The sequence below is a fragment of the Somniosus microcephalus genome, chromosome 10, assembly GCF_052327205.1.
Source record: "Somniosus microcephalus isolate GS21.2 chromosome 10, FLI_Smic_1.0, whole genome shotgun sequence".
NCBI lineage: Eukaryota > Metazoa > Chordata > Chondrichthyes > Squaliformes > Somniosidae > Somniosus > Somniosus microcephalus.
In genome coordinates, this window is record NC_140996.1 from 72591359 (window position 1) to 72613656 (window position 22298).

At 48.1% G+C, this 22298-nt stretch overlaps 1 protein-coding gene across 1 annotated transcript in view; it reads right to left on the bottom strand.

Annotated features, from left to right (window-relative positions):
• LOC147111545 (uncharacterized) overlaps nt 1-21781 on the bottom strand; it is a 156652-nt gene extending 134871 nt beyond the window's left edge. Inside the window, exons 1-2 of the mRNA XM_085999899.1 lie at nt 21769-21781; nt 732-1073 (exon numbers count right to left, since the gene is read on the bottom strand). Coding sequence (XP_085856025.1) covers nt 732-1073; nt 21769-21781 — 355 coding nt within the window. The remainder of the gene's footprint in view (nt 1-731; nt 1074-21768) is intronic.
• Nucleotides 21782-22298: the final 517 nt, after the last annotated feature.

Sequence of the window (22298 nt, forward strand, 5' to 3'; positions counted from 1 at the left end):
ACCCGGCAGCTAAAGGGAGGCAAGGATTGCTGTGTGGAAGAAGTAAGAGCCTTTCCAGCACCGCTTGTGAGCCAGGAGAAGCAGGAGTGCTCCCACCCAGCCCCCCAAACTAACCTACTTCCCCTCCTGCGATCAGAACCCCTCCCCGCAATCGGACCTCCCGCCCGTGGTCAGAACCACCCCCATGATATCACTGCCCCCCCCACCATGATTGGGATCCCCATCCTCGATCACCGACCCCCAACCCACGATAGGACCACCCCACAATCACCGACCCCTCATCTCTGTCCCCAATCTGTCTGACTCCCAGCGAGCAACCCCGACCTGACAAGCCACTCTGTATTCCCCCCCTGGCGATCTCTACCCCAACTGCATAAACTTACCTGCTCGACAGGGAACCAAAGCTATCAGTCAGGGTGGCTTCCAGGTGGGGATCTTGTTTTAATAAAAACACGCACACACGCAATCTCCACAACGTTTGGGGAAACCCAGTCTGCCCGGTTTCCCGGCCAGAGCTCTTCCCCCCCTCCCACCCCTCCGGCTTGGAAATGCCGCTCCAGTAAATATCAGGGCCATATTATAGTTTTGATAGTTCTCTGTTACCATTGCAGCTAATTACATTAAAGTTTCAAACTTAATATCTACAAAATACTGAAACTGATTTGTAAAGTTTGTTCATGTTTTTCTTTTGACAAAGATAGATGAGAAAAGTGAAAGCAGGAAGTTCCTACCTGGTTTGGAAATAAGAAGGTGCCATTCGGTGTGTAGGTGTAAATTAAGTCCATCCACTTTGCAGATGTAATTTCCTGAATCAGAAATCTGCAGGTTCTGTATCTGCAGACTGTAGGGTTCTTGGGGAGTCTGTAACAGCACCAGTCTCTGGCTGTCATTGGATACGTGTGTCTTATTGCGAGTAAGTAAGTAAGAAAAAACAGTTTCAGATTTATTGTTGCTTGCTTTGGTCCAGGTAACTTGAGTCACATTTTGCAGAGAGGAGTTTCTACATCGAAGTGCTATTGTTCCTCCGACTGAAGCTGTAACAGTTTCTGGATCATCAGCATCTGTAAATAAAACTGTTCAACCAAAAATGATTTCAATATTATCCAAAAAATAGATTTACATTTCATAACAGAAGCTGAGCAGAAGATATACAAATGTATATTATGTTGTACATTTAAAAATACAATCATTGGGGGGAATTTTAACCCCAAAAAACAGGCGGTTCGGTTGGGTAGGAGGTTACAGTGTTAGAAATCTGAATCCTGACCCCAGCCCACCTCCATATCCGCCCACTTCCGGTTTGAAGATAGGCAGGACGGGGCGGGCAGCCAACCTGCTCCCAAGAGGCGGGTTGGCACTTTAAATATTACAATGAGGCTGTGGGCCTCTTTTTGAAGTACCATTTTAAAGTTAACTGTGGGCGAACGGGTTACCCTGACCTCGGGAAACCCGGCAGTTGAAGGAAGGTGAGGACTGCTGGATTCAGGAGGTATGTGCCTTTCCACTTAGCTGCTTATTCCAGTGTTCCTGTCTTGCCAACCCCACGCGTTTGGATCCCCCACCACCGGCCCTTCTGGTCTCACCCCGACCTCCCCCACGAGGCCTCTGATCTCACCCCCCTCAAGGCCTCCCATCACCCCCTACTAGGCCGCCAACCCCCCACCCCCACCCCACCATGAGACCCCTGATCCCCAGCCCCTGACTCCCTCACCCGATCTACGACCCCCTCCGATTCCGGCATTCTGACCCCACCTCTGGCTCTCCAACCCCCTCCGATCCTGTCATTCCGACCCCACCTCCGGCTCTCCGACCCTATCCGATCCTGGCATTCTGACCCCACCTCCGGCTCTCTGACCCCCTCCGATCCTAGCATTCCGACCCCACCTCCGGCTCTCCGACCCCCTTGTAGGGGGTTTCTCTTGCTCGTTCTGGTCTCCTGCCAGGCTTCGTGCAATAACTACCCTTGAGTGGTTCGACCCACTCCCCCTACGGTTCTAGACCTTGGACTTAGATGCAGAGAACAGTAGTGCAGAGAAAGGACTCAATAGACCAGGTTGAATAGCACGAAATGGATGCTTTTATTTTTAAACAGTTTGAAGCATTACAAAATACATGTCATAGGCACAGATTAAAGTAACTACAATCATGCACAAATTTATGAATTTGACTATGGAAATGGGGAACACACGGCACATCGTAAAAGGGAAAACACATTACGATTACCCTTAACTCCCTCCCCTATACCTAAACTAAGTTTCGACCTGGGGAACTTGGGATCATGCTCACCACTCTCAAAATCGCGAAAAAGGGGGTTCGCAGCCTTTTGGCACCGCTTTCCGTCATCACGTGGATTTGGAAACTTCTGGCGCAGTCGATATTCTCTCTCTCTCTCTCTCTCTCTCTCTCTCTCGAGGCGGTGGGGTAGACACAGCCTCGATGAGCGCTCGTCAAGGTTGAAGATCCCTAAGTCTGTTGTCGATTTTGGTTCATGGAGCAGACCAACAACCAGATGGGATGTTGAGACACGGAAGTGTCAGGCCCGGAATGTCCTTTTTCTCCGGCCTGGATCGTCGGTTTTCCAGAGGGTTTCTTCTCCTTCGGCCTGGGTCGTCGATGATCTCCCGACTCCAGTACCCGGGCCACCCTCGTCGTCTTCTCGTCGTGGCCGAGCCTTGTCTGGCTGAACACCGACCACGTTGTCTTGTCACCGAAATTGTCCGTTCGAAGCGTCTTTAAAAAGACGAAGCGTCTTCATCAATTCCGAAGCTACCGAGGTAGAAGAGGCGCCGATCCTGGCACCGTCCGTCCTTCGTTCGTCCGTTCGTTCCGTCGATCACTCCGATAACGTCGATCATGTTTCCTCCGATCGTTCCTTGTAACTTTTGATGGACTTTCAATCCATAGTTATACCCTTTTGGGACAGTCTTATCTCCCGCCAAATCATAGTCCTGTCTTTGTATTAATTTTGGCGGGCAGAAATCTCTGCAGGGGCGCTTTGTCTTGTAACGGGAGCTGGTGATAACTTAACTGGCCTTCCTGGCCGATAATGTCTTTTTAAGTCTTTTACATTGTCATCGCGACTCGGTTCGCATATTGATCGGTCCGGAGATTTTTCTTGATGGCTGTTAAACGGTTTCTCCTTTGTACAATAAATGGGTATAAGTGTTTTTGCATTGTCCGCCCATATCTTGATGGGCCCCATCCTGTACTTAGAATCCATTGAATATGTATGCTGTTTCCGTGAGTTTCGGTTCCCAGATACTGGCTTTCGCGGGCTTACCGTCTTCAATCCACAAGCCTGTCTGGCTTGCAGTAACAGAAATAAAATGGTCCAGAAAACTGATCACGAGGCCCGGCGGCCATTTTGTATGCCCTTTTATCAAAGGTTTTTCTGTGCAAGCTTACTTTGGTCAATAAACAGTCTTATTTTATCTGGTTTTCTTGCGTGATTATTGCTGAAAATTTCGAATCTTACACCCTCCGATCCCGGCCTTCGGACCTCATCCACGAGCTCCAACCCCCTCCGACCCCGACCTTCCGCCCCCGCCCCTCCCACCCCCCCTGATCCTGGCCTTCTGACCACCCCCACCCCCCCGAACCCAGCCTCCTCTGACCCCGGCCTTCCCAACCCACCCCAATCACAGCCTTCCAACTCCTGCTCCAATCTCCCACCCCCGATCCTGGCCTTCTGACCCCCTCTGACCCCCCTCTGCGATCTCCAGCCCCCAACCCCAAACCCACAGCCTCCGATCCCTCCCTCCCTCCTCTCTGCTCCCCAGCTGCAACCTGGTGCTGCAGGCCTCCCCGCCCAACAGCTACTCAGCCTCTCCATCTGGCTGGCTGCAGGTGGGAAACAGAGAAAAAAAATGTTATTGAGGCCCTGCCGTTAAATTCGGCAGGGCCTGAGGGAAACCCGTTCTCCTGGGTTTCCCGACCGCAATCCAGGACATCCACCCTTGGCTCCCTACCAGCCTCAAAGTTAAAATCGTGCCCACTATTTCACAATTTGATTCATATTTGAATCTTGTACTACACATGTAGCCAGATTTTTCCCCCCCTCAATCCAATGTTGATTTTATAGTTTTGGGGCGATGTTAACTCAGGCTCTGGAATGATGATGCCCTTTGACCTCCTGTGTGCACTGAGATGCCTGCCAGTTAGCAGGTAGGTATCCGCCCCTTCAACCACCGTCTGCCCCACCTGTGACAGAGACTGTAGGTCCCGCATTGGACTCATCAGTCACCTGCAAACTCATTTTTAATGTGGAAGCAAGTCATCCTCAGTTCCGAGGGACTGCCTAAGAAGAAGAAAGATCCTTTGGCAATAGAAAGTAGAAAGAAAGACTTGTATTTATATAATGCTTTTCATGAACTCAGGACATCCCAAAGCACTTTACAGCCAATGAAGTATAGTCACTGATGTAATGTAGGAAATGCGACAGTCAATTTGCGCAAAGTAAGGACTCACAAACGGCAATGAGATAATTACCAGATAATCTGTTTTTTATTGATGTTGGTTGAGGGATAAATATTGCCCAGGACACAGAGAGAACACCTCTCCTCTTCTTTGAATAGTGCCATGGGATCTTTTACATCCACCTGAGAGGGCAGACGGGTCCTCAATTTAACATCTCATCCAAAAGACAGCACATAGGGCATAGGACAGGAGTAGACCATTTATCCCCTTGAGCCTGTTCTGCTATTCAATGAGATCATGGCTGATCTGTGACCTAACTCCATGTCCCTGCCTTTGCCCCATATCCCTTAATACCTTATCAAAATCTATCTCAGGTATAAAAAAATCTCAGGTATAAAATTAACAATTGACCTAGCATCAATTGCTATTTGCGGAAGAGCATTCCAAACTTCCACCGCCCTGTGTGTGGAGAAGTGTTTCCTAACTTAATTCCTGAAAGGCCTGGCTCTAAATTTTAGCTCACACCCCCTAGACCTAGACTCCCCAACCAGCAGAAATAGTTCCTCTCTATCTACCCTATCTGTTCCCCTTAATATCTTGAAAACTTCGATCAAATCACCTCTTAAATTCTAAATACCAGGGAATAGAACCCTAGTTTGTGTAATCTCTCCTCATAATTTAACACTTGGAGTCCAGGTATCATTCTGGTAAATCTACGCTACACTCCCTCCAAGGCCAATATATCCTTCCTAAGGTGTGGTGCCCAGAACTGCTCACAGTACTCCAGGTGTGGTCTAACCTGGGTTTTGTATAGCTGTAGCATAACTCTTACTCCCTTGTATTCTAGTCCTCTAGATATAAAGGCCAGCATTCCATTAGCCTTTTTGATTATTTTCTGTACCTGTTCATGACATTTTAATGGTCCTCACAAAGCTGTTCAGGCTAGGTCAATTGAAAATTTCAAAACTGAGATTGATAATTTTTTGTTAGGCAGGGTTATTAAGGGTTACAGAATCAAGGCGGGTAGATGGAGTTAAGATACAGATCAGCCACGATTTCATTGAATGGAGGAACAGGCTCAAGGGGCTGAATGGCCTACTCCTGTTCCGATGCGCCTCTGTTCCTATATATCTGGGATCAGATTTACTGGACCTGGTAAAGTTGAATTCCTGTCCCTACAACTACTTTTAGTTTCATATTGCAGATGTCTGTAATCCTTCTGGGAGAAACTATTTTTGGTTAAAAAGCAGAATTAAAGAGGCTCCAAAATGTCAGAATAGGCTCCAAATGAAAATTCAAAATGAAAATTTTTCAGAACTTATCCTCGAGTTTCCCTGGAAAATAAATCTCATGCTTCAGCTTACACGTTTTCCTTCAGTCATTTCTAAATTCACCACTGTTGCAAATTGCACTTTTATGTACTTTTTTTGCTTTCCTGCAGTTATGGAATGCTTAACATTCCCCAATGAGAAGCCTGTGTCTCATTGTACTTTAAGTCTAACTTTTTCACACTTATAAGGCCTACACTATATTTGGTCCATCAGCTATTTGGAGGCTATGTCAGCTTTTGACGATTTTCTAGATTGCATGGTTTCTGAGTGCAGAGCAATGCTCTGCTCACTGTTAGTTTTAGGGCTGAGCGCAATGAATAAAACAAAATAAACACCAAAGATCAATTTTTTTATTGCATTTTTTAAAACAATTGCACATTGCATCAGAGAGGAGAGGCTGAGCAGCACAGCAGAGAGGAGAGGCTGAGCAGCACATCAGAGAGGAGAGGCTGAGCAGCACATCAGAGAGGAGAGACTGAGCAGCACATCAGAGAGGAGACTGAGCAGCACAGCAGAGAGGAGAGACTGAGCAGCACATCAGAGAGGAGAGGCTGAGCAGCACAGCATAGAGGAGAGGCTGAGCAGCACAGCAGAGAGGAGAGACTGAGCATCACATTAGAGAGGAGACTGAGCAGCACATCAGAGAGGAGAGACTGAGCAGTACATCAGAGAGGAGAGACTGAGCAGCACAGCAGAGAGGAGACTGAGCAGCACAGCAGAGAGGAGAGACTGAGCAGTACATCAGAGAGGAGACTGAGCAGCACATCAGAGAGGAGACTGAGCAGCACAGCAGAGAGGAGAGGCTGAGCAGCACAGCAGAGAGGAGACTGAGCAGCACATCAGAGAGGAGAGACTGAGCAGCACATCAGAGAGGAGAGACTGAGCAGCACATCAGAGAGGAGAGACTGAGCAGTACATCAGAGAGGAGAGACTGAGCAGCACATCAGAGAGGAGAGGCTGAGCAGCACAGCAGAGAGGAGAGGCTGAGCAGCACAGCAGAGAGGAGACTGAGCAGCACATCAGAGAGGAGAGACTGAGCAGCACATCAGAGAAGAGAGACTGAGCAGCACATCAGAGAGGAGAGACTGAGCAGCACATCAGAGAGGAGAGACTGAGCAGCACATCAGAGAGGAGAGGCTGAGCAGTACATCAGAGAGGAGAGACTGAGCAGCACAGCAGAGAGGAGAGACTGAGCAGTACATCAGAGAGGAGAGACGGAGCAGCACATCAGAGAGGAGAGACTGAGCAGTACATCAGAGAGGAGAGGCTGAGCAGCACATCAGAGAGGAGAGACTGAGCAGCACATCAGAGAGGAGAGACTGAGCAGCACATCAGAGAGGAGAGACTGAGCAGCACATCAGAGAGGAGAGGCTGAGCAGTACATCAGAGAGGAGAGACTGAGCAGCACATCAGAGAGGAGAGACTGAGCAGCACAGCAGAGAGGAGAGGCTGAGCAGCACATCAGAGAGGAGAGACTGAGCAGCACATCAGAGAGGAGAGACTGAGCAGCACATCAGAGAGGAGAGACTGAGCAGTACATTAGAGAGGAGAGACTGAGCAGTACATCAGAGAGGAGAGACTGAGCAGCACATCAGAGAGGAGAGGCTGAGCAGTACATCAGAGAGGAGAGACTGAGCAGCACATTAGAGAGGAGAGACTGAGCAGCACATCAGAGAGGAGAGACTGAGCAGCACAGCAGAGAGGAGAGACTGAGCAGCACATCAGAGAGGAGAGGCTGAGCAGCACATTAGAGAGGAGAGACTGAGCAGTACATCAGAGAGGAGAGACTGAGCAGCACATTAGAGAGGAGAGACTGAGCAGTACATCAGAGAGGAGACTGAGCAGCACAGCAGAGAGGAGAGACTGAGCAGCACATCAGAGAGGAGACTGAGCAGCACATCAGAGGAGAGACTGAGCAGCACAGCAGAGAGGAGAGGCTGAGCAGCACAGCAGAGAGGAGACTGAGCAGCACATCAGAGAGGAGAGGCTGAGCAGCACAGCAGAGAGGAGAGACTGAGCAGTACATCAGAGAGGAGAGGCTGAGCAGCACATCAGAGAGGAGAGACTGAGCAGTACATCAGAGAGGAGAGACTGAGCAGCACATCAGAGAGGAGAGACTGAGCAGCACAGCAGAGAGGAGAGGCTGAGCAGCACATCAGAGAGGAGAGACTGAGCAGTACATCAGAGAGGAGCGACTGAGCAGTGCATCAGAGAGGAGAGACTGAGCAGCACAGCAGAGAGGAGAGGCTGAGCAGCACAGCAGAAAGGAGAGACTGAGCAGCACATCAGAGAGGAGAGACTGAGCAGCACAGCAGAGAGGAGAGGCTGAGCAGCACAGCAGAAAGGAGAGACTGAGCAGCACATCAGAGAGGAGAGACTGAGCAGCACATCAGAGAGGAGAGACTGAGCAGCACATCAGAGAGGAGAGGCTGAGCAGCACATCAGAGAGGAGAGACTGGGCAGCACAGCAGAGAGGAGAGGCTGAGCAGCACATCAGAGAGGAGAGACTGAGCAGTACATCAGAGAGGAGAGACTGAGCAGTACATCAGAGAAGAGAGACTGAGCAGCACATCAGAGAGGAGAGACTGAGCAGCACATCAGAGAGGAGGGACTGAGCAGCACAGCAGAGAGGAGAGACTGAGCAGCACATCAGAGAGGAGAGACTGAGCAGCACATCAGAGAGGAGACTGAGCAGCACAACAGAGAGGAGAGACTGAGCAGTACATCAGAGAGGAGAGACTGAGCAGCACATCAGAGAGGAGAGACTGAGCAGTACAGCAGAGAGGAGAGACTGAGCAGCACATCAGAGAGGAGAGACTGAGCAGCACAGCAGAGAGGAGAGACTGAGCAGCACATCAGAGAGGAGAGACTGAGCAGTACATCAGAGAGGAGAGACTGAGCAGCACATCAGAGAGGAGAGACTGAATAGTCCATTAGAGAGGAGAGACTTGGGTTTAAACACAACGGGGGCAAAATTTGTGGCCACCACGACAGTTACCGCTGTCACCAGAAACTCGGGTTAACAGCCGTTGAAAATGGAAGCAGGGAAAATTTTGCACTGGGGGCTAAAGATTTGTAGCCCAATGCTAACTTACCATGTAACGCCCTCCTGGTGGCATTAGTGCAGACATGGGAGTTGAAGTTCCCGTCCAGGAGCGCATTCCAGCTTCTAACATCCTCTGAAAGCGAAACTATGGAGTTCGCTAGGCATTGTGGGAAATTAAAATCAGAACTAATAAAAATGAAGAAGCAGCAAAAATGCAGCTTTTAGCCCTTACTGCCTTTTAAAAAAGTAACATTAAAAAGAACTCCCAAATGGGAGTCTTCAAAACTTAGAGCTGAATTCCCTTCTGAACCTCAAAAAATGGGAAAAGTGCTTCAGCACTAACACAAATGGCTCAGCAAACCAGGGCCTTGCACGTAGCACTCCAGCTTTGTGCAGGGGGTCAATACTGGAAGAGAGGTCCTCTACCCACAAGGACCAGGGGGCCCTTCAGAAAGAATGATGTGGGACCACATCACTGAGGCCATCACTGCCAGCACCACCTGGCTCCAGTGCCCAAAGAAGATTCATGACCTCAGACCACTGGTCAAGGTCAGTTAAAGCATCTTCAAAAGCCATCTCCTACCAACTGTACTACTAGCCTCATACACTGCTCAATGCATGACTGCCACTCTCCCCCCCCCCAATCACTCACCTACCAACAATCTGTACACCTCCCATTCCTAGCTTCACAACACCTCGTTGCTGGCCATTCTTGGCAGAGGCATGGCTGAGCCCTTAGCTAGCAGCAGGGCAGAAAGGATACAAGATGATGGTATTCTTATAGATTATCCAACTTCTGGCATGCACCTGTTCCTTTCCTGCACTCCCCTCACCACAACTGCACCCTTGTGGCTTCCTCATTTCACACACCTGTAAGAATTCGCAATAATTTACAGTTCTGAAGATTAATTTTTTTGATTAAAGAATCCCTGGGTGTTGTGCTTTTAAATTTCCAGGGATAAAAATGGCTGTCACCACATGGCTGAAGACAAAGGACAATGCTTTGTTTACAAAGCAATTGAATGCTATTAGCATTTGTTTTAGTATATCGAGTGGATACATCTAAACTGCAGAAGAGACTTTTGTACCTTGAATGGGAAGCATTTAAGAATTGAATGGGTTTTTAAAATCACCCAGCACTGGACAATAGGGCTGTTGCATTCTTTTTTGTTTCAGCCCAGGGAGCTCCGGAAGACACATTAACCCAGTCTAACCACTTTGAGTTAGCCAATCATAGCTTTATCTTGTGTATTGGACCCTTTGGGCAGGGAATTTTGCACACAGCCCTTGCAGGGCAGAACGGCAGGACCTGACCAGGTATAAAGATAGCTGCTGAGAAGCTATCTTTCTCTCTCTTACTTCGCTGGACCACAGATGAGCAGGGTGTTCTGACTCCTCAACAAGGCAACCTAGCAGGAGTTTGGGGTGGTGATTTGAGGGTAATTGCTAAGATTGTTTAAATAACATTGTAGTCATTTTATCCCTCGTTTTCGCCGTCTGCAACCCCCGTTATATAGTTTTAATGTAATTACTGTGTTCGTGTGGTATAGTTTATTCTTTGGATTGTAGTTTATTTCGGTAATAAAACTTGATTTTTCTCCATCCAAACCACTTGTTCCATTTTAATATCATTAATTATAAGTTCCTCCACTCAGAACTGAAGGAGGGGTAGCGATTCGAAACCGCTGTTTGTAAAGTGGTTTCGAGTGCAGCAGCAAAAAGACTGCTGACCAGGTGAATTACCATAAACCAGGTAAAAGGTTGGAATTGGTCAGAGCTCAGAGGCAAAGGCTGTGGCCAGGTAAATTAGGTTAAACCAGTTAAAAGATACCCCCCCTTACAAATGGTGAGCCAGGTAGGAGTGGAGGCAGTTTTTGATTTAATAAGTGGTCTGGATCTGGAGAAAGCATCAGCTCTTGTTTCTCTCGTTTTCAGTATGTGGGTAGCCCTGCGGATGTTAGCGGCAGCGTGTAGGCTGACCTATCAGGGTATAGGTGGCTGGGTTAGGAAGGGTGAGAAGAGGGTGCAGGAGGAGGTTAAAGATGCCAAGAATCGGGAGTCCCAGCTTGAAAAATGCCAGGCAGAGGTAGAACACCTCAGAGAGGTGTATGAGGCCAGAGCTAGTGGAATGAGGGTGCGGGAAAATGCACGCCTCACACTAGGGGTCACGAAATGCCAGGCATTTTTAGAGCGCCTTGTGCAGGAAGTAGCAGAGGCTAGGGACAATGAGATGAGGCTACAAGAGGAGAATGCACACCTCACCCAAGAAGCTAGCGAGGGAAAAAGCCATGCAAGAAACGAGATAGAATTCCTAAAGTACCAAATCACTGAGGCCAGGGAAAATGAGATGAGGCTGCCGGAAGAGAATGCTAGGTTTGAGGAAGCAGATCATGGCCCCTGTAGGGCAGAGAAAGAAAGCCTTAACATGGCTTTAAATGCATCAAAGGGGATGATTTGTCTGATCAGCCCGAAGGCAGGTCAGCTGGACTTTACTGGCAGCCCAAGTAGAACCATCCCAAAGGCAGCACCCAGAATGGTGCTGGATTGGGAATTAGAGACCCCAACCCACAGCTCCGAGTCTTGAGGAGCTCTGGCAGCGAGGAGGGGTGGACAATGGGGTGGTAGGAGAACACCAGCATGTCCCGCTAGGCAGGCGGGGACCAGGACCAGTGTACCCCCTCCAACAACGGAGGTACGGTCTGCCCGTGAGGAGTGAGCCTGAGAATAGGAATCCTCAGCCCACAGCATGTTCGGGTTCACAGGCAAGCACTGTGTCTTGTGTGGGGGGTGGAGCCATTCATGTTCAGAGTAAGCTGTTTAAGCCAGGGAACAGGGAAGGAGAGTTCTGGGACCCCTGTAGAGCAGGTCCAATAGCAGAAATCCGGGACAAGTGAGGCACACAGGGGATTGTTTTGGCCCCAGACGAAAGGCAGGTCCAAAATTCCCCATTTAAAGCCACCTGGGTGAGGGAACATGAGTTTGCTGTCCATGCAAGTTCAAGTTCACAGCCTACAAAGACAAGCAATGTGGCTTGCTTCCAGGGACAAGTTGTCCAGCCCACCAATTGGAACACTTCCCTACACCAGCGGGACCCTAGTTTTGCCCAAAGTTTAAATTTAAAAGGATTATGTGGCTCAGAAATGGAGAAACAGCAGCCTGGGATTAGAAATCAGCAGGCTGCTGCACATTCATTCACTGAAACTGCTCGCGCATGCGCAGTCACTGGTCTGGAGACAGGAATCCCCCAGTCTTCCGAACAGCAGATTCACGCAGGTGCAGTGGCCTGTTTAAAGGGACCAGCTTCTCAGCTAGCTTCTAGAGTGGTCCCCCCCATGATGTGGGACCCTGGGGGGGCAGGGATAGCAATCCCTCTTGCAGGAGACAAAGGGAGGGAGCTGACACCAGGTTTTAAACATGGGGAGGAAAATTTCCAGCCACCAGCAGCGGGTGGTGAGAGTATACCTGCCCCCAGCACAGGAGTGGGCAGGGAAGAGCAGACAAACCCAGAGAGAGATTTGCACCGGCAGGCTGCCAGGTACATTATACAGTGCGGGCTATTTGGACATGGGGGAGAAGGTTCCCAGCCAGCTGGGTCTGTGACCCAAGCTCAGGGTCTGCCAGCCAAAGTTTCCTCCATAGAGACACCCCTCAGAAGGTCTCAGCGGGTGCCCCAGCCTAAGAAAGCATGGTCACCCACTTTACAGTGGAGTAGGGCGGTCTTCCGAGCCAGGGAGAAGCCAGAGAACAGAGGCCCCCACTCAACAGCCAAAAGCTGCGAGGGACCAGAGACAGGAGGCAGTCCAGCTTCGCTGCAGCCAGCAGCAATCTGCGACAGTGCCAGAGATTAGCCTGGCTGTCCGAAGACAGACGGCATTTGTATTATAGCTATGTGTGTGTATATAGCTTGCTTTAAAATGTATTTTAAGTTTTGTTGATTAAACTTAAACTTAAAACTAGTTATAAGAGTTTAAGTTTACATGTGTGCCGAATGTTTGTGTTTTGGTCCGAGGTCGAGGGACCTGACCATGCCTCCACCTAAGGCAGCAGGTCAGTGAGACCTGGCTGCATGTCCTTTTAAGTTTTTACAGGAGATTGGAAAATGAAGCAGCCACGTTCGCCCAGCCCGAGCCGGGCATCGAATGAAGATATGGAGGCAGAATGTTGGGGATCACCTCGCCACTGGACGAATCCAGGAGACCCCGCAGCGATCTTCGGGAAAAACCGGACAGTGTCCGGAGGAAATTGCCTACTCCTCCTACGGGGAGGAGATGGCCCCAGCTGGGTGGGGCACGGCCCCCAACCCAGCACTATCCTGACCGAAGGTCACTTGCGGTAGACCTCGCTGTTGAGGAGTCACGATGGGGAAGCGCGGGCGCCTTGTGATAGGGACGCGTTCCTCGGGGATGGATGGTGATGGCCCGGGAAAGATTGTATAGGGGAGGGGGAGACCCAAGAGTCGCGTGGGTGTGTTCGGGGAAGGGAGGAACTCACCCGGGGGCCCACGGGCAAAGAGGGTAAGTGTGGCTGGGGAGGATGAGTGGGTGGCCGGATCTGGGATCCAAGCTTGTGTGGGGCCAGGGAGAGCCGCCGCACTGGCACCCATCATCTTTCTGCAGCCAGTCGAGGGTAGACCGGAGGGGGAAAGACTGGGAGTCGACCAAGGGGACACAAGACCAGGAAGTCAGCGAAAGACCAGGGAGGTAAGACTAACTGGTAAGTACTTTCCTCAAACCTTCCTAGAAAGTAAAACCAAAACTAGTGGGATTTGGTTAGTTTAAAAAGGAATAAGAGGAGTACAGTATACATTGGTCTAAGTAAGCTTCGGGAAAACAAAAGTCGATAAATAAACTAAAACTAGAAAATTAAAAAGTAATATAAGGGTTAAGTCATGGCAGTAGAGCTCGGACCTGTGTCATGCTCCTCCTGTAACATGTGGGAAATCAGGGACGCTTCCTGTGTCCCTGACGATTATGTGTGCGGGAAGTGTGTCCAGCTGCAGCTCATGTGGGACCGCATGACGGCCCTTGAGCTGCAGATGGACTCACTTTGGAGCATCCACGATTCTGAGAGGGGTGTGGATAGCACATTTAGTGAGTTGGTCACACCGCAGGTTAAGGCCAGCGTAGACAGTACATGGGTGACCAAAAGGCAGAGCAAGGGCAGGAAGGTAGTGCAGAAATCCCCTGGGGTTGTCTCCCTTAGCAACAGGTTCACCGTCTTAGGTACTGTTGTCGGGGGGGGTGACGCATCGGGGGAAGGCACCAGCAGCCAGGCTCATGGCACCATGACTGGCTCTGTTGCAAAGAAGGGAGGGAAAAAGAGTGGCAGGGCTATAGTAATAGGGGATTCGATTGTAAGGGGAATAGATAGGGGTTTCTGTGGTCGCGACCGAGACTCCAGGATGGTATGTTGCCTCCCTGGTGCAAGGGTCAAGGATGTCTCGGCGCGGGTGCAGAACATTCTGGAGGGGGAGGGGGAACAGCCAGTTGTCGTGATACATGTTGGTACCAACGACGTAGCTAAAAAAAGGGAAGAGGTCCTACAAGTAGAATTTAGGGAGTTAGGAGCCAAGCTAAAAAGTAGGACCTCGAAGGTAGTAATCTCTGGATTACTACCAGTGCCACGTGCTAGTAAGAGTACAGAGAACAGGATAGTTAGGCTAAATACGTGGCTTGAGCAGTGGTGTAAGAGGGAGGGTTTTAAATTTTTGAGGCATTGGAACCAGTTTTGTGGTAGGTGTGACCTATACAAAAGGGACGGTCTACACCTGTGCAGAGATGGAACTGATGTTCTCGGGGTAATTTTTGATAAAGCAGTTCGGGAGCATTTAAACTAGTATGGCAGGGGGCTAGAAACCTATGTAGTGAAATAGAGGAAAGTGAAAGGCAGACAGAAATAAATGGTAAAAGGGTGAGGAACAAAAAACGAAGGGCCAAACTAATTCATAAAAATTGTGAGCATAAAAAAAGCCTGAGGGTTTTATACCTTAATGCGAGAAGCATCAGGAACAAGGTAGATGAATTAGCTGTGGAAATAGAGGTTAATAATTATGATCTAATTGGGATTACGGAAACATGGTTGCAGGGTGAGCAGGGCTGGGAGCTTAACATACAGGGGTATTCAGTATTTAGGAAGGATCGACAAAAAAGAAAGGGAGGAGGGGTAGCATTGCTAGTAAAAGAGGGGATAAATGCAATTGAAAGGAAGGATATTAACTCAGTTAATACAGAATCTATATGGGTGGAGCTAAGAAATAGCGAGGGGCGAAAAACATTAATAGGAGTGGTATATAGGCCTCCAAATAGTAAAATAGAGGTTAGGGAGGGCATCACGAGGGAAATTAGAGAAGCGTGCAATAAGAGCACAGCTGTCATCATAGGTGACTTTAACTTACATATAGATTGGACTAGCCTAATCAGTAAAAATAATGAGGAGGAGGAATTCCTTGAGTGTTTGAGGGATGGTTATCTGGATCAATATGTCGAGGAACCAACTCGGGAACAGGCTATATTGGACTGGGTACTGTGCAATGAGAAGGGACTAATCAGTAATCTTGTTGTACGGGGACCCTTGGGTCAGAGCGATCATAACATGATCGATTTCTCACTCGAAATGGAGAGCGAAGAAATTGACTCAGAGACTAAGGTCCTGAATTTAAACAAGGGGAATTATGATGCCATGAGACGGGAACTGAGTAGGTCTGATTGGACAACGTTCCTGGGAGGACTGGAGGTAGATAAACAATGGCAAACATTTAAAGATAGAATGACAAAATTGCAAAAATTGTTTATACCAATCTGGCATAAAAGGAAATCTAAAAAGGTGACTCAACCGTGGATAACAGGGGAAATTAGAGACAGCATAAAATCCAAAGATAGGGCGTATAAAATAGCCAAAAAAAGCGCCAGAGCGGAAGATTGGGAACAGTTTAAGATAGAGCAAAGGAGGGCAAAGGGCATAATCAAGAGGGGCAAAATAGCTTACGAAAACAAGCTGGCGGAAAATATAAAAACTAACTCCAAAAGCTTTTATAAGTATATCAAAAGGAAAAGACTGGTGAAAACCAAAGTTGGTCCATTGCAGTCAGATACGGGGGAATATATAATGGGAAATAAGGAAATGGCAGATCAACTAAATGCATACTTTGGGTCAGTCTTTACGAAGGAAGACACAAAAAACCTCCCTGGGATATCGGGAAAAATAGGGACATTGGCAAAGGAGGAACTGACGCAAATCAATATCTCTAAGGATATGGTGTTAAGGAAGCTAAAGGGATTGAAGGTGGACAAATCCCCAGGGCCTGATAACATGCATCCTAGGGTACTGAAGGAGGTGGCCCTAGAGATAGCGGATGCACTAAGGATGATTTTTCAGAATTCATTAGACTCGGGAACAGTGCCGATGGATTGGAGGGTAGCTAACGTTACCCCACTATTCAAAAAGGGGGGTAGGGAAAAAGCAGGTAATTACAGACCTGTAAGCCTTACATCAGTTGTGGGCAAAATGCTGGAGTCCATCATTAAGGATGAAATAGCGGAGCACTTAGCAAATGGGGACAGGATAGGACAGAGTCAACATGGATTTACAAAGGGTAAATCGTGCTTGACTAATCTATTGGAATTTTTTGAGGGAGTAACTGGTAGAATAGATGGGGGAGAGCCAGTAGATGTGGTGTACCTGGACTTCCAAAAGGCCTTCGATAAGGTCCCACATAAAAGATTAGCATGGAAAATTGAGGCTCATGGGATAAAGGGGAAAGTTTTGGCGTGGATAGGGAACTGGCTGTCAGATAGAAAACAGAGAGTTGGAATAAACGGCTCATTTTCTGAATGGCAGGCAGTAACAAGTGGGGTACCACAGGGATCTGTCCTGGGCCCCCAGCTGTTCACAATTTACATTAATGACCTGGATCAGGGAGTCGGATGCAGCATTTCCAAATTTGCAGACGACACTAAACTAGGAGGGGGGGTGGGCTCAGAGGAAGAGACCAGGAAGCTCCAGAGCGATTTGGACAGACTGGGCGATTGGGCGGATAAATGGCAGATGCACTATAATGTGGACAAGTGCGAAGTTATCCACCTTGGGTGCAGGAACGGGAGGGCAAATTATTATTTAAATGGCAATAGATTGGGAGAGGGGGAAGTACAGAGAGACCTGGGTGTTCTTGTACACCAGTCACTGAAGGCGAGCATGCAGGTGCAACAGGCGGTCAAGAAGGCAAACGGTATGCTGGCCTTCATAGCAAAAGGGTTAGAATACAGGAACAGGGATACCTTGCTGCAGCTGTACAGGGCACTGGTGAGACCACACCTCGAGTACTGTGTACAGTTTTGGTCGCCTCATCTGAGGAAGGATGTTCTTGCCATGGAGGGGGTGCAGCGGCGATTCACCAGGCTGATACCAGGAATGGCGGGAATGACCTATGAGGAGAGACTATGTAGTTTAGGGATGTACACACTGGAGTTTAGAAGATTGAGAGGGGACCTCATAGAAGTGTATAAAATTCTGACAGGTCTAGACAGACTGGATGCAGAAGGAATGTTTCCCTTGGCGGGTGAGAACAGAACTAGAGGACATAATTTAAGGATAAGGGCTAAACCATTTAGGACAGAGATGAGGGGGAATTTCTTCACTCAGAGAGTGGTGAACCTGTGGAACTCATTGCCACAGAGGGCAGTGTATGCCAGCTCATTAAATATATTTAAGAGGGAATTAGATATATTTCTACGGGCAAAAGGGGTTAAGGGTTACGGAGAGAAGGCGGGGACGGGATACTGAATTAAAGGATCAGCCATGATCTCATTAAATGGCGGAGCAGGCACGAAGGGCCGAATGGCCTACTCCTGCTCCTATCTTCTATGTATCTATGTATCTATGAGATCCCATGCTCCCTGGTCTCGGTCTGTGCTAAGGTATATTTTAAACAGGAGGGGTACCCCGCCTCCACAAAAGGACAAGGGAACGGCTTGGGGCTGGCGGCGCAGGCTGGTCTGTAAATCCATTCTGCCTGTTTTAAAGTTTAAGACGATCAAAGGGGGGTGGAAGGTACCTTTACTGCCCGAGTGGGAGGAGCAATACCCACTCAAATCATGTTGTTTAATGATTTTTTGTATTTTGTGTTGCAGCCCCAAGTTGAGCAGAGGCGTAGGATCCTCTCCGTGCTTGGGACCAGTTTGTGACAACTCCAAATTGAGCAGAGGCGTAGGACCCTCTCTGTGCTTGGGATCATTTTGATTACATTGTGTAACTAAGATTGCAACATTTTGTAATAAGTTATGATGTAAAAAAAAGTGATTGTAAATTTGGTTTACATTGTATAATTTTACAAGCGTGTAGGGGTATGAGACCCCTTATTGAAAACTGAAGTATCTGAAAGATGTCTACTATACCATGGTTTTTTTCTTGAATTTAAGGGGAATAGAAGGGACGGGGATCAGTGGCAGATAGCTATTAGGTAAATACAGGGGATGGTTGTTTGTGAGGGGTCAGATATTATTGCTCATTTCTTCAAGAGGATACTACAAGCAAGCTGGAAGTATCCAAGGGCGGACTGTAAGAATTTGCAATAATTTACAGTTCTGAAGATTAATTTTTTTGATTAAAGAATCCCTGGGCATTGTGCTTTTAAATTTCCAGGGATAAAAATGGCTGTCACCACATGGCTGAAGACAAAGGACAATGCTTTGTTTACAAAGCAATTGAATGCTATTAGCATTTGTATGTATATCGAGTGGATACATCTAAACTGCAGAAGAGACTTTTGTACCTTGAATGGGAAACGTTTAAGAATTGAATGGGTTTTTTAAATCACCCAGCACTGGACAATAGGGCTGTTGCATTCTCTTTTGTTTCAGCCCAGGGAGCTCCGGAAGACACATTAACCCAGTCTAACCACTTTGAGTTAGCCAATCATAGCTTTATCTTGTGTATTGGACCCTTTGGGCAGGGAATTTTGCACACAGCCCTTGCAGGGCAGAACGGCAGGACCTGACCAGGTATAAAGATAGCTGCTGAGAAGCTATCTTTCTCTCTCTTACTTCGCTGGACCACAGGTGAGCAGGGTGTTCTGACTCCTCAACAAGGCAACCTAGCAGGAGTTTGGGGTGGTGATTTGAGGGTAATTGCTAAGATTGTTTAAATAACATTGTAGTAATTTTATCCCTCATTTTCGCCGTCTGCAACCCCCCTGTTATATAGTTTTAATGTAATTACTGTGTTCGTGTGGTATAGTTTATTCTTTGGATTGTAGTTTATTTCGGTAATAAAACTTGATTTTTCTCTCATCCAAACCACTTGTTCCATTTTAATATCATTAATTATAAGTTCCTCCACTCAGAACTAAAGGAGGGGTAGCGATTCGAAACCGCTGTTTGTAAAGTGGTTTCGAGTGCAGCAGCAAAAACACTGCTGACCAGGTGAATTACCGTAAACCAGGTAAAAGGTTGGAATTGGTCAGAGCTCAGAGGCAAAGGCTGTGGCCAGGTAAATTAGGTTAAACCAGTTAAAAGATACCCCCCTTACACACCCAAGAAATGCAGCCTGCCCAGCCAGTGGTTGGCCAAGTCGAGGGAGATGAGAGTGAAGAAGAAGATGAAGAAGAAGAAACACCATCACTTGATTTGACACTCCCAGCCACCAGCTCCTCATGGTCGTCCTGCAAGGCCATTTGCAATGTCCACCACTGAAATCAGCAGACTTCCACCAGACTTCCACCAAGATGCTTTAACTGACCTTCACCAGTGATCTGAGGTCATGAATCTTCTTTGGGCACTGGAGCCAGCTGGTGCTGGCAGTGATGGCCTCAGTGATGTGGTCCCACATCATTCTTTCTGAAGGGCCCTCTGGTCCCTGTGGGTAGAGGACCTCTCTTCCACCAGCCATGCTGCAGCACTGGGGTAGTACTGCGTGACATCAGTAGGATAGGCAAAGGCACACACAAGACAGTCACTAAGAGAATGCATAAGGGTGATGAGTTGATTTCTTGAAGTCATATTAAGATGTATTAAGATGTATAAAGATAGATGTAAAAAGTTGGATTGGAAATGTTGTTTTGTGGTGGCTTTTATTTCAGCATTGTGACCAAGACGACACTCTGATAGTCAGTAACAGAGGGAAGGTAAGGTGTTGAAAGGGGAATTGGGGTTGTGGCCACTGGGACCACAGGTGGATGATTCCATCCCGGATATCCCAGCCAGAATGAGGCTGTCTGGGATGCATTCTTCCTTCTGCTTCCTCCTTTTCAGCTTTCTCTCTTCTGCTTCTTCCTCTTCTGTTTCCCCCTCTCCTGCTTCCTCCTCTTCTGTTTCTTCCTCTTCTGCATCTTTCTCTTCCCTCTGGGCATGGATGCTGTAAATCTGAAAAGACAGCATAAAATACTGGAAATACACAGCAGGTCAGGTAGCATCTTGACCTGAGACGTGATCTCTGTTTCACTCTCCATGGATGTTGCCTGACCTGCTGAGAATTTGCAGCTTTTTCTGTCTTCTCCAGTGTCCTTCCTTTACCATCCGAGGCCTTGCAAGCGTCCAGCTGTACTCCATTAGCACTTAAAAAACTTTTAACATCTATGGCAGCAAGCCACAACTTCAGTAAAATCAAAAAAACCAATGTAGATTTAAAAAAGAACAGTACAATAGCAAAATGCTGAAAGCCTGTTTGGCCCAGTGGTAAGGGCATGAAACGGTTAAACTTCAAGGCACAGAAAAGGTGCCAGTCATCAAAGTCTGCAGTTCACAGAATCACAGAATCACAGAAACCCCACAGTGCAGATAGAGGCCATTTCGGCCCATCGAGCCTGCACCGACACATATCCCACCCGATCCCCGTAACCCCTACACCAACACATATCCCACCCTATCCCCGTAACCCCACGTATTTAATCCCCCTAACACTAAGGGTCAATTTATCATAGCCAATCAACCTAACCTGCACATCTTTGGACTGTGGGAGGAAACCGGAGCACCCGGAGAAAACCCACGCAAACACGGGGAGAATGTGCAAACTCCACACAGACAGTCGCCCGAGGCCGGATTCGAACCCGGGTCCCTGGCGCTGTGAGGCAACAGTGCTAACCACTATGCCACCGTTCTTGGAGAACACATTGATACTGGACAATGAAAGCGTTGACTCATGATTAACTCTGAAAAAGGACATTGGCATTGAACTGTGAGGCCTTGAATCATGATTGGTTTTGATGGGAAAAATTAACATCTGGACAATGCTCTGAGTTTAACTGAAACAATGGGGGTCACGATCGACTTCCTGACATGAATGAAATACAAGTCCCGAGCAGACAATCAGCCAACCGCCCATCAACAGTAATAGAAATCACATTGAAAATGCATTACAGAAAGCGGGAGAGGAGATAAGGAGTTACCTTCGATCTCACAACTTTGTACACCTCCGGTGATTGAATTACAGGTTGACGAGGTGTGAATGTCGGACAGTTCAGCAAACCAACAACCGAAACTGGTTGGGGGATGCCCAGCATGGGGCCAGGTGACTAAAAGAACTATAAGAAGGAACCACACCCACAGCTCTCTCTCTGGGAAGCTCTCTCTCGGAAGCTAGCTCTGACTACAGCAACTGCCAGGTGTAAGAAGGAAGGGAAGACGGTCATCTCCAGCCCCCAGCCTGCAATTGACGTCGGCCACGACCAGCCAGATGGGTGATTGTAAGTATCAATTGACTCTACAAGGGGTTTGCGCTGTGTAGGCAGCTGCAGTCAGATAAAGGAGGACGGGGACAGGTCATCTCCGATCCAGGCCTACAATCCACAACGGTAACGACCGGCCATATGGGTGATTGTAAGTTTCAGCCAAATCTCAACAGGTTTTTGTCTGTGTTTTGGGTTGAACCTAAACCTTTGTGTCGTCTACCTTTTTGTTCCTGTAAAACCCAGAGTCAAAGAACCCTTGTAAGGACGAGGAAATCAAACACCTGACACCCAGTCCAAAAGCTTAAATGCAAACTTACCTGAAAGATGCATGTGTCCTTTTATGAGGTCCTGACAGTGCCTCTGTGAGCCTACTTGCATGCTGAGTTTATATGGCGAGCTTAGGACCCAAAGCTGAACTTAGCACAAAGCTCCAAGTTCACCGTGGTGACATTAAATTGGCATTGCATGTCACCTATCCCTCATTTTACTTTGCAGGGTGATGCATCTTACCGGCAGCACTGCCGGGCCGAGGAAACTGGAGAATGCAGTGGAACCTGCCACCAGCTGCCGAAAGGGCGGCGGTCGCCCTCTTTTCATGATTTTTTGATGGTAATGGGTGGCGTAAATTCCCTCATTTTACTTTGCAGGGTGATGCATCTTACTGGCAGCACTGCCGGGCCTAGGAAACTGGAGAATGCAGTGGAACCTGCCACTAGCTGCTGAAAGGGCGGCGGTCGCCCTCTTTTCATGATGTTTTGATGGTAATGGGTGGCGTAAATTCCCTGAATTTTTAGCCCAAAATCTATGCTGATACTCCACAGAAATGAGGTACTGTGAAAGGGGGAGA